The 12,048-nt window shown below is 45.0% G+C and overlaps 1 protein-coding gene across 4 annotated transcripts; it reads right to left on the reverse strand.

Annotated features, from left to right (window-relative positions):
• Nucleotides 1–734: 734 nt before the first annotated feature.
• On the reverse strand, nt 735–10,854 carry Znf436 (zinc finger protein 436). 4 transcript variants are annotated; one of them, XM_005394760.2, is made up of 4 exons: nt 10,028–10,854; nt 8,617–8,705; nt 7,705–7,831; nt 735–4,493 (listed from the first exon to the last, which is right to left on the reverse strand). In XM_005394760.2, exons 2-4 carry the CDS (start codon nt 8,647–8,649, stop codon nt 3,241–3,243), a joined length of 1,413 nt encoding a protein of 470 aa, XP_005394817.1. In that variant the 5' UTR covers nt 8,650–8,705; nt 10,028–10,854; the 3' UTR covers nt 735–3,240. The 4 variants fall into 4 exon arrangements, with proteins under 4 accessions (XP_005394817.1, XP_013374974.1, XP_013374977.1 ...); XM_013519520.1 differs by lacking the exon at nt 10,028–10,854 and adding an exon at nt 9,406–9,424; XM_013519523.1 differs by lacking the exon at nt 8,617–8,705 and having other exon boundaries at nt 10,028–10,853.
• Nucleotides 10,855–12,048: the final 1,194 nt, after the last annotated feature.

Consider the following 12,048-nt stretch of genomic DNA (forward strand, 5'->3'; position numbering starts at 1 on the left):
CTTTCCTTTGGGGAATGCAATCTTAGCTCTGTAGAAATTATTTTAATGTTCTTAATGCATACCATAAAATAGCTCCTTAAAGCAATGAGGTGGAGGAGACAGTGGTACACACTTGTAATCCCAGTTACTTGGAAAATGTATCTCTTTTTGTTTGTTTGTTTTTTCCTGGTACCAGGAATTGAACTCACGACCTCCCACTTGCCAGGCAGGCGCTGTGCAGCTGAGCTAAATCCCCAACCCCAACCCCAGTTACTTGGAAGGGTGAGGCAGGAGGATCAGAAGACTGTCAGCCTAAGCAACTCAGCAAGACAAGACACAGTTTCAAAATAAGGGATGGAAGTGTTGGGGTGTAGCTTAATGTTAGAGCACTTGCTTAGCATAGGTTCAATTCCCAGTACCACCCCATCCCCCAAAAAGTCAACAAGGCCTTATCTCATTTTTTCTTTTTGGATGTTTTTCTTTTTCCTCCAAAGCTAATGAGTCACCCATACCCAAAGTTTCCATGTTGCTTTTTCCACCAGCATAACCTTCATGGAAAACTTTCCATATTCTTGCATCTTCTCAATATATGGCAATAGCCAAGGGCTCAAGACACAGTACTCCCAAATTCCTATAAGAACATGTACAATATCTGTACAAAAAGCCGGAATGTAAAGACAGGTCCAAATTTAATGAATCTGATGAAAAGCCCTCGTATGAATTGGTGCTGTGATTACTAAAAGAATTCTCAGTTGTTTTGATTTTAAAATAATACTTTTAATTAGAGAATATTGTTAGAATAATACAGATATAGTTAGACGCTAGGATAACTGTGACCAATACCATAAGGAAAACTGCTCTATAGACTTACTTGTTCATTCACTCTCCACAACCATAGGAAACAGGCACAGAGCGTTTGGGATATGTGCAGAAGCAGGGACCGGGGAGCAGTCGGCATGCGAAAACCATTAGCGAAGAGCCCCTGCTGCATGACTTCTACATGAAGCTCAGCAGACCAAATGAGCAGCAATCAGCAGAAAGAGAAGACAGGACTGCTGTGGCTTTTGCCCTTTACACTTCCCAGCCGGAGTGTACATGTATGGAAGGAAGGGGGTGAAGGACTCAGAAATCTCTTCTTAAGCCTTTCCCCTCTAAGAAGCAAAAAAAAAAAAAAAAAAAAACCAACAACAAAAAAAACGCAGCAGCAGGAACAGGCTGAGATGGGGCAGACCAGCAGAGGAAAAGGGGATGAAATATACTCAGGTCACAGAGATGTCTTCTGTTGCCACTCTCAAGCTGACACTTGTAGAGGCTCAGAGAAGCATTAGGAAAACATTGAAATTCATTCCTGAATACCATCAGCAACACTGATACAGAAGACAAATTTGAGTTTAGCTACCGAGAACACGTATGTCACAAAGTAATTCAAATATGAATACCCGAAGTTAGCTAGATTTTATATAGAAAAAAAAACATGCTCCCTGCCCCAAGTTTGTATTTAAATAGGAGTGGCAATATGAGGACACCTCCTTGGAGTTTTTGTTTTGTTTTGTGTCTTTTGAGGTTGTGTCATTTGCAGGTGAGACAGTTTCACCCAGATGTAGGTTACAACAACTCACTATGGGTACACTACCACTGGCTCCTTTACCACCAAATTCCAAAGAGCTATGGAAAAAAAAACAAACCAGTTTTAAAATGTTACAACATTCACAATAAAGCACAGCAGAAATACATTCAAGACACTTTCAAAAGAAAATATAGTCCTTACTTCAGTCTCAGCTCCTCAGCACCTATTCCTTCCCATCCCCACAGGTTTGAATAAACACATTTGGAATATATATTAATTCCTCCTTAAGCAGAGATAAGAAGAACTGACATCATGAGGCTGAGACTGAGTCAGTTATTTTAACCACTTATATTTGTAGGCTGGAAGGGTGGAAATACGCTCCTATTTAGGTTTATTAATTCCTGCTGACCATGCCAATGAGCTCTTCATTGCCATAAAACACAATTCAGTCTGAGAATAGGACAATCAACCTATTTGTCCACTCATTATCATTCACAATTGATGGATGCATACAAACAAGTGCTTTAGTTCTGCACAAAGACAAACCTTACAAGAGAGTGCACACTCAAGCACTAGTGTTTAATTTTTTTCCATAACAAATGGAAAAAAGGGACATTTCTCACATTGGAGTTATGTCTGTTAGTTGTGTCACATGACCCACATCACCCAAGAACATGCTTATTCTTTGTGAATTCAGTTTCTGCTATTAAAAAACCGATACACGTTTCACTGTACATACATGCCCTTACACAAGCTAAGATTAAAAACTGAGATGTGGCCCTATCAAACCCTAGAGTTAGCAGTACAGGGAGGATAAATCTTAAAGATTAGATTGGAACAAACCCAGAAATGACCCATGTCCCATGGGAAAGGACTGTGCTTCCTTCCCCGAAGGTGTCAATTCCACTTGTTCCTTTTACTCCAGTATCATGTATGGTCCTATCTTACCCAGAAGATATTTTCCCTACAATGTTCCCTTCCATTTCATAAACACAATTAATGACAATAAGAGCAAGGGGCATCTCTTGCTAAAGTCACTACCACCGATGGGTCCTTGGTCCTCAAACCCGTGTCCCATTTTTCCTTTCACACTGTATCTTCAGTTAACTTTCACAAAGATGCAAGTTCTACACAAGTAGAAACAAGAGAAGGAGAAAAGTTATAATCATTGCCTTCATCATGCAGAATCCTGCTCTCAGGAAGATGAAAAGATACAAAAGTGTGAGCAACTCAAGGAAAAAGCCCTTTGGAGTAGAAGTGTGTGTGCCCAACTGCTACTGTGTGTGACTAAGTGTGTCAAGCCAGGCCAAGTCTGTTGCCTTTTCCCAAGGCAGCTGGGACCACCCTATTACAGTTCTCTTAACAGAGCTTAGGAGAAAGGCCAAGGCTGGGAGAAATAGATTTACTCCATGTTCAGGCCTAAGCATGAACCAGCATTTGTCCCCTGATCTTCAGATATCCAACTACTTGTGGGGCTGATGTGATGAAGTAATCCATTAATATTGAGTGAACAAAAATATTATTTTGAAGGAGGTGGGTCAGAATTTCAGAAAGATTGTCCTCTTTGATATTTGAAATTGTGACTCACAGCTAGGATAGTCAGTAAAGGAAGCTCCATTATAAGGAAGCTCATTGATTGCAAATAAAACTGTACCTTCAAGTGGATAATTTCTCAGTCATCATAATTATAAGACTTAGTCGGTATGAACTCTCTTATGTTTAATAAGAGCTGAGCTCCGGCTGAAACTCTTCTCGCACTCGGTACATTCATAAGGCTTCTCTCCTGTGTGGACCCTTTGATGTGTGATGAGGTTGGAGCTCTGAGTAAACCCTTTTCCACACTGCACACACTCATAGGGTTTCTCTCCTGTGTGGGTTCTCTGGTGCTTAATTAGATCTGACCTTTCACCAAAGCTTCGCCAACACTCGTTACACTCATAGGGCTTCTCCCCAGTGTGAATTTTCTGGTGTGTGATGAGATGAGAGCTCCGGCTGAAGCTTTTCCCACAAGCATTGCACTCATATGGCTTCTCTCCGGTGTGGGTCCTCTGGTGCTGAACCAAGTGTGAGATGCGGCTGAAGTTCTCCCCACACTCATTACAGTGGTACGGCTTTTCTCCTGTATGGGCTCTGCGGTGTCGCACAAGGTCGGAGTTCTGACTGAAATTCTTCCCACACTCGTCACACTTGTAGGGCCTCTCACCTGTGTGCACTCGGTAGTGTTTGATGAGATCGGACCTCTCGCTAAAGCCTCGGCCGCATTCATTACACTCGTAAGGCTTCTCACCTGTGTGTGTCCTCTGGTGCTGAGCGAGGTGAGAGCTCCGGCTGAAGCTTTTCCCACATTCCTCACACTCATATGGTTTCTCCCCACTGTGGGTCCGTTGGTGCTGAATTAGGTGGGAGAGCCGGCAGAAACTTTTCCCACACTCATTACATTTGTGAGGTTTCTCACCAGTGTGGATTGTCTGGTGCTGGATGAGGTGAGAGCTTCTTCCAAAACTTTTCCCACACTCATTGCAGTCATATGGCCTCTCCCCAGTGTGTGTTCTCTGGTGCTGAATGAGGTGGGAGCTACGACTGAAACCCTTTCCACATTCATAACATTTATAGGGTCTGTCTCCCGTATGGGTTTTCTGGTGTCTGTTGAGGTCTGAGATTTGACTGAAAGCCTTCCCACAGTGAGAGCATATGTGATATTGGATGCCTGTGTGGGCTTCTTTGTGGACAAGCAGATCGGTGACTTGTTGGAGAGGATAGCTTACCCACTCTTCTGCAGTCAAATCTCCCCACTGTCTTTCTGACCTGTCTCCACTTTCAAAGGTCTCTTCACTTTCAGGATTTTCCTCAGCATTTCCACCAGCTCTTTCAGATGTGGTCCCAAATTCTACATCTTCACTAATCTCTGGCTTTGGATTCACTTCATTTTCACTCCTGATTTCAAAATCTATAATAAAGGGTAAATAATAACAATATGGGTGAATATACAAATAAGTTATCTACCAGGTGCCAGGCACCACACTGAGGTTTTCATTCTGTTTTGGTGCTTAGATTGAACCCAGAGCTTTAAGTATGTTAGGCAAACACTCTATCACTCAGCTGCACACCTAACCACACACTAAGATCTTTACATGAATTACTTCATTCACGATCACAGCCATCCTAAGAGTCAGGCATTATGATGACCTTTATTTTATAAATGAGAAATCCATGACTTCAACAAGTAAAGTTGGAATAGCAGTAAATAAATGCTAGAGACAAGGTTCACAACAAGATCTATCTTTAAAAAACTTTGTGCTCTGAATTACTACAGTTAATGGTTCTTTAAAAATATTGTGGGAAAAAAAATAAATAAAATAAAAATATTGTGGGGCTGGGGATTTAGCTCAGCGGCACAGCGCTGCCTGGCAAGCGCAAGGTTGTGAGTTCGATTTCCGGTACCAGAAGAAAAACAAAAACAAAACAAAAAAAAAATAAAAATATTGTATAGGTATAGTGGCACATGCCTGTAATCTCAGCATTCAGGAAGCTAAGGCAGAAGGATTCTGAGTTTGAAGGCAGCCTGGGTTACATAGTGAAACTGTCTCAAAAAACGAAAGAGGTAACTCTTGTTACCCTCCAGTTATCTTGTTTTGAAGTTTTGGTTTTTTCTTTTTCTCTTTAAAATAAAAAAAAGGAAAAAATAGAAAAAATTTTAAAATCCTATGTATTCCTGATGTTTTGAAAGAAGAAAACCAACAGAAACATACAATAAATTAAAATCTAAATTAAAATCTAAAGCCTCTAAATTAAAATCCCTAAAAGCTAAGAGCCTATATATTTTATGTGTGTGTATATATTTTGTTAAACCTGTCAAGCCTCCATTATCATTATATAATATTTACTAAGAACCTACTATGTTGGTATGGAGAAGAACAAATTTTTAGTTATCTGTGTCAAATCTTAGTTGACAGAAAAAGTGATTGCTGGATATCACTTGCTACTTTCCAAGGAAAACGGGTGTGGAGAGGTTGCAGAAGGCAAAAAAGATATTGGCTCAGAACATTCCCTGTGTGTGCATGTGTGCGTTTATGGCACTGGGGATTAAACTCAAACCTCACATATGCTAGGTATGCGCCATACCACTGAGGTATGCTCCCATTCCTGCCTCATATTCTTAGCATTAAGGATACTGCACAGTTTTCAAGTGAAAATCAAAATACACAATCATATCTACAAGGAACTTTCTACCAGACACACCATTTTCCAAACTGAGTTTCTTTGTATACACTTTAGAAAAAAATTTAAGATATTTTGGGAGAAAGGGCCATATATAAATTAATGTGATAAGCAAAACAAATGAAATCCTCTCACTAGAATTCCACAATGCCTGATAATGCATTAAAGGTACTGAGAGCTCTGAGGTAATGAAACCTTGTAAATATTCTTTAACCATCTCCCAAAATTACTTGGGCAAGAAACCAGTTTTTGGTACTTCCATCCTTCTAGCAAATGCTCCTTTGGCTAGATTAGAGAAACGCAAATTTATACTTTTTTAAGATTCTCATTTCTTGATTTGTTGTTGAAGTAAGTAAAAAACTGGGGTTATGACTACAATGGATCTGGGAAGATAACATTACTTATCAAAGGTTTCTTTCCCTTTGTTTCTTTGTTTTTGTTTTAAGACAAGGTCTCACAATGTAGTTCAGGCTGGCTTCTAACTCAACCCTACTGCCTCACCCTCCTGAGTACTGGGATTACACATGCACCAGTACACCTCGTTTATATTTCTTTGTTTTTGTGGTATGGGGTATCAAACCCAGGTGCACTCTGCCACTGACCTCTGTAGCCCCTTTTAAAATTATTATTTTTAGTTTGAGACAGAGCCTCTCTAAGTTGCCATGGCAAGATTCCAACCTGTAGTAGTCCTCCTGCCTCTGCCTCCCTCAGTGCTGGGATTATAGGCATGCACCACCATGGCCAGTTTAATGGTTGCTTTTTTGGGTGGCGGGGGGGAGGAATCGAACTCAAGACCTTTTGCTTGCCAGGCAGGCGCTGTGCTGCTGAGCTATATCCCCAGCCTTATGGTTGCTTTTTTATAGAAAAAAATCATTAGAGAAAGACCAAGTTAAGAAGAAAACCCCTTGGGGCTGGGGATTTAGCTCAGCTCTCAGCAGCACAGTGCCTGCCTGCCAAGTGCAAGTACCGGAAAACAAAAACAAAAACAAAAAAAACAAACAAAAAAAGAAAACCCCTCAAGTGGGACTAAAGATTTCGGGAAATAGGTTAATGATTTTTTTCATCTGTTTTTGTTTTTGTTTTCCTTCCGGTACCGGGAATCGAACTCACGACCTTGCACTTGCCAGTCAGGCGCTGTGCCGCTGAGCTAAATCCCCAGCCCCGAAAATAGATTAATGAATGACAGACGATGTGGGGAGCCATACACACTTGCTAATTTTGTCAAGTCCTAACAGGAAATAAAGTGAGTCCTAAAAGACTTCATTTTAAGACTGCACTGTTTATTCTAGTTACACCCAGACCAAAGGACAGCTAGGAAATAAGACAATTTGCAGGCCATGGGAAAAAAAGAAAAAAAAAAACAGCCTCTCTAACAGAATTTGTGATGTCATTATTTCAGGGTTCTCCTGGAACAACATGTGACACACTTGCCATCTATGATAACCTTTGAAACATCTCTAGACAAAAACCTCCTCAGAGAAAGGGTCTGAGGCAAGGGTAGGATCTGAAGCCAAAACAAACACAAGAGGGTGGCTTCTGCCCTCCTGTGAACCTAAGTCAGACCCCCTCATTTTCTAGTGCCCTAGAGTGAAAGCATCATTTACAGGGGCATTTATATCCTGGCAAACACCATTATGTCAGACCAGTTTGGTCAGTGATCTGTACAAACAGGCTGGAGAATGGCAAATGACTCAGGGCACAAGAAATTGGAATGTTTCTAAAACGCACAGAAGCATTTTTTTCTTTTCAGACAATATGACCTAGATGTTTCCATATGCAAAGATTTGCCTAAGCATTGAAATCAAGCCAATATCCAATTAAGTGCTTTAAAAATCTAACAACTAGGCTGTGTTGAAAGTACTAAACCAAAAAAAAGTACTAAACCATTTTGACAGTTTCGAAATTGTGTGTGTATGTAGGAAGGTAGAATCCTTACTTACCTAATGAGACAACATTTCCATAATTCTCCTGCATAACATCTCGGTAGAGGTCCCTCTGTGTAGGATCCAGAGGTCTCCATTCTTCCCGGGTGAGGTACATGGCCATATCTTCAAATGTCACAGGTGCCTGAAATCACACAATGCTTCCTCACTACTCCGTATCTAAGTTGTTAGTACCAGTTTTTCTTCTTGAGATTACAGACATGGTTAGAAACGTTGAGGAGGCAAAGGCATTAAGTCTGATCTGTAGAGTCCAAAAAAAGAAATAGAAAAGAACAAAAAAGAGGACATGTAAAAAACGAAAACAACACAACTGACTGCTCTGCTCTAGTCCCAAGACCAGATATCCCTGCCCCCACTTAAGGAACCTCATACTCTGTCCCGCAGGTCATCTAACATTTACATCACTCCATACCTATACGTACAGTGTTCCTCTTTTCTTGGACTACCTTTCTCAGACTAGCGCTTTATGGTCCTACTCTAGTGCTAAGTAGAGTGTTCTTTGGCGACCCCACCCCTCTGCTCCTCTCCACTCCTCCCTTGGACACCCCAGAGAGAATTAGTCACTCCCACTTCTTGATTCCCACATCATAGCACTTCGTTGCTACAGCAAATAGCGCACTTCTCGCATCGTATCACGGTTAACCCGATGAGTCTTTCTCCCTACAGATCGTGAGCAGGTGGGCAGCACCCGTCTTGTCTTTTATCTCCCCCGCATTTAAAGGCATACAGCAGGTGGTCAACATATGCTTGCTGTGGCTATACTGGCCAGGTATTACAGCCTTGGAGGCAGAATACAGAAGCAAGCGAGTTACTAATCCCAGGGAGTTTCCCACAGGGGTATGCAGAATAGAGAAACGCCTGACCAGACGGATAAGCAGAGGCGAGGTCCGAGAAGCCACCCCGGCTTACCTGAGACCCAGCCATGAGCAGGGTGGCTGCCATCTCGGGCTCAAGGGTTCGCCTCCCGGGAGAGCAGGAAAAGCAGCAAGAAGGCAGTGCTGAAGGAGGCGAAAAGCAGGGCGTGAGGCACGGGAAACAGGCCCTGCCCACTCCCCAGGGCAGGAGTTCTGGCCGCAAGGCGGGCGGGGAGGGCCCTGCAGTGGGGCCAGATCACTCTCCCAGCTGAACCCCAAAGTATGACCGCCTCTCTGGGTCTCCGCAACCATTGAGGGGAGGCAATGCCAGAACCGACTAGGACAGGTCCCTAGCTGAATGCCTCCGGGGCCGGGGGTCAGCCCGATGCTGTCTCAGGGAGGAGGCTCTCAGCCCAGCCCACAGAACGCCTCTGCTCTTCCATCTCGAGGCTGACTCCTTTCCGGCAGCTGCACCAGCCAATCAGCTTGCTAAACTCGCGCAACACTGTAGCAATCAGATGCCAAGCACTCGGCCCGCCTCCTCCAGCGTGTCCGGCCACTCCTACTACGCCTGCGCCTGTCCGCTGGCTTGCTGGGAATTGGAGTTCCACTCCCGCGTACAAAGGGCAGTCAGAGGCCAGGGCGAGGAGGGAAAAGAACAAAAGGGTGAAGGAGGAAGCCCGTCCTCCTAGCCAAGGCGGAGGATCTCCCGCTTTTTTTTCCTCTTGGAGACCACAGCCCGATTAAGCTAGGGAGGTGGCCCTACTTTTCCTCGCGTTCCTACAAAGCTTCTCTTGAGTCAGATCTTATTATCCGTGATGTCAGACTTAATTTAGGTGCTGACCAGTGCAGAGATTCGCCGCGATTAGCTCTCATTTGACAGCCCAGGCCAAAGGAGAAAGCAGCAGCCGCCCACTCCCGCGGGGAGTAAGCCGCTGCGCTTCAACTTTGGGTCCCGCCCACGCACTACACCTCCCAACCCCGCCTCGGGCGCTCGCGTTCGGCTCACGGACTACAGCTCCCAGGGGCGCCCGCGGCACTTGCAGTCTGCAGGCCGACTACAACTCCCAGCAAGCCCCGCGCCCCCCGTCCTGTATTTGAGTGTGGTCCGCGCCCGACCCAGCTTGTCCGAGCTTGGTCTCTGTTAACCCTGTAGGGGTATCCGATCACGTCTAAGGATAGTTCCCCTTGAAAGGGGGCTGAATTGCGCCCCTCCGAGGAACGAAACATTGAAGTAAATCAGAAGCGCGGGTGCGGGTAGAGCGTGTAAGGAGATGGCCAGACCCCAAGGCTGGCGGTCCTTACCATCCCTGAGGGCCTGTCTGCCCAAAGGGTTCCTGGAAGCCTCCTGCACGGAAGGGACGTAGGGCCTGTAAGGTCCCGGGCCGGGCGAGTCCTCAGGATATGAGCAGTCTTTTGTGAAAGTTGGAAGCCAAAAAACCCGAACTGTGGACAAACAGACTTACCTCCTGACCAGCAAAAGATCCACTATATGGCCGGCTGCAAGATCCAAGAGGCCTCAGACTGATCCTCAAACCGCAGATAGTTCTCTCAGACCTCTGATATTCAGAGAGATTCTAGAGATCACTGGACCCGGAGATCTCAGTCCCGCAGGTATATCTGGAATCCGCAGAGTTGCAGGCAAAGCCCAGAAATCGTAGGCTGATCCCAAAGACCTTAGACTCTCAGAGCGCTCAGAGAAACCACAGGCTCAGAGGCAGATCCCACAGCAGCTGGCTTTAAAAACACCACCAGCGGCTGAGCTGTATTCATCTGGAGTTCCGCGGAACGGAAGAACTTGCAGCCTTCCCTTTCCCCAGCCAGGATGAGGGAATTAGACAATGGAAGTCGAGCACTAGGCAAAGCAGGCATTCTGCGTGGGGGAAGAGCTTTGAGCTCGCTGTAGTCTTGGAGAGGGAAGTGATGGAAAAAGAATATAGCAGCTTAATGGGGACTCCCACCCTCTTCAAGTTATAAATATCCCCAGAACCTTGGCTACTTGCCCAGAAGCCTGTTGTCTCCAACTGTACAGGAGACTTCTCTGCCTAGGCTGAGAAAGGGGCTTTTCTTTTGTTTTGCAGATACATCCACCCACTGAAGGGCTTGGATTTTTTTTTTTCCAAACATGATTCCTGGCTATGCTTTTATTAGTAAGGGTCCTGTTCCCAGTGCCCAGTTATTTATGCTTAAATTACTCGTGTCTAAAAAGAACTAGTGGAACCCTAGCCCGCATAATGCAGAGAGATATTCAGCCCCAAAGTGGGGCTAGGAATTCTTTAGATGCCGCAGAATTGTATTTCTGACCACATCTAACGTTGATCTGGGCACCGCTTAAGTTAGAATCCTTAAAGAGTTCCCAAGAGGCAGTATCCTTAGTGGGAAGAGTAAGCATCAAAGTTAGACAGACCTGGGGTAGAACCCAGGCTGTGTATCCTTCAGAAAGCCATTGAATCGCTCCCAAGTCCGTTTCCTTGTCTGTAGAATGGGAATAGTTATACCTAAGTATGGTATGGGGATTAAGTGAGATGATGTAAAACACTCCTCCCCAAGTGAGCACTCAGGTGATAGCTGTTATTAATCCTGCCTTTGGTGAAAAGGGAGATTGTCAGCAAGGCTTATGGATATATTCAGTGGCCCTGAAAATCTTGAGAAGTTAGAGTGGCTCAATAGCTGTGCAGATCTGGGGGTGACCTTATCCTCACACGTTGTTTCTGCTGGAAATTCAAACAGAACTGGTAGTTGGGCAAATTTGGTGGGGCTCAAGTGAACGCCATTGAGCAGAGGTTCTTGGGGCTGCCCACCAAATACTAGCAAGTTTGAGACCTCCCACTCGGGGAAATCACTGGATCGGGAATCAGTGGCTAGCTCCTAGGAACGAGGTGGGGGCAGGAATCCATTCAGACTAGGCCTTCGGAATTGCAGGTTTCTAACCGGGTCTAAGGTGATAGGGTGGCCTTGAGTGCCTCAGCCCAGCGGGACCCTCTTTTCATCCCTTCTGCTGCAGATTGCTTTGTAAACTTTCTTCTGCCTTCCCCAGACCACCCCCCCACCCCACCCCACCCCCCCGCTCCAGTCCTTTAAGTCCTTCTTTGTCCTCTCCCTGTTTCGTTTATTCCTCGGGACTGCCTGGGGAAGGAAGGCTCTCCAAGACCAGCTTGGCTACTTGCCCCCTTGTGAGTAAGTACTTTTTCTTTCCTCACCTGGGACCCTCCGGCGGGTGGAGGAGAAGCCAGACCGCCAGCGGATGGAAAGCATGACTGCATTTAGAGCCCTGAGTGGGAGTAGGGAGAGGGAGAGGAAAGACAGTGGCTGAGGGGCTTCCGGTTGCAGCTTTCGGCTGGACTCCGAGGGTTGGGGTCACTGGAGGAGGAGGAGGAGGAGGCTTCCTGCCTCATTGTTCAGGACTTCAGGGTTTCTCAGGAATATTTACTGCGTGTGGGTTTTCAATAACTACTCAGAAAACTGTATTTGTTCCCATCATTCAGCA

The sequence above is a fragment of the Chinchilla lanigera genome, unplaced genomic scaffold (genome assembly GCF_000276665.1).
Source record: "Chinchilla lanigera isolate Chin_1 unplaced genomic scaffold, ChiLan1.0 scaffold00051, whole genome shotgun sequence".
Taxonomy (NCBI): Eukaryota; Metazoa; Chordata; class Mammalia; order Rodentia; family Chinchillidae; genus Chinchilla; species Chinchilla lanigera.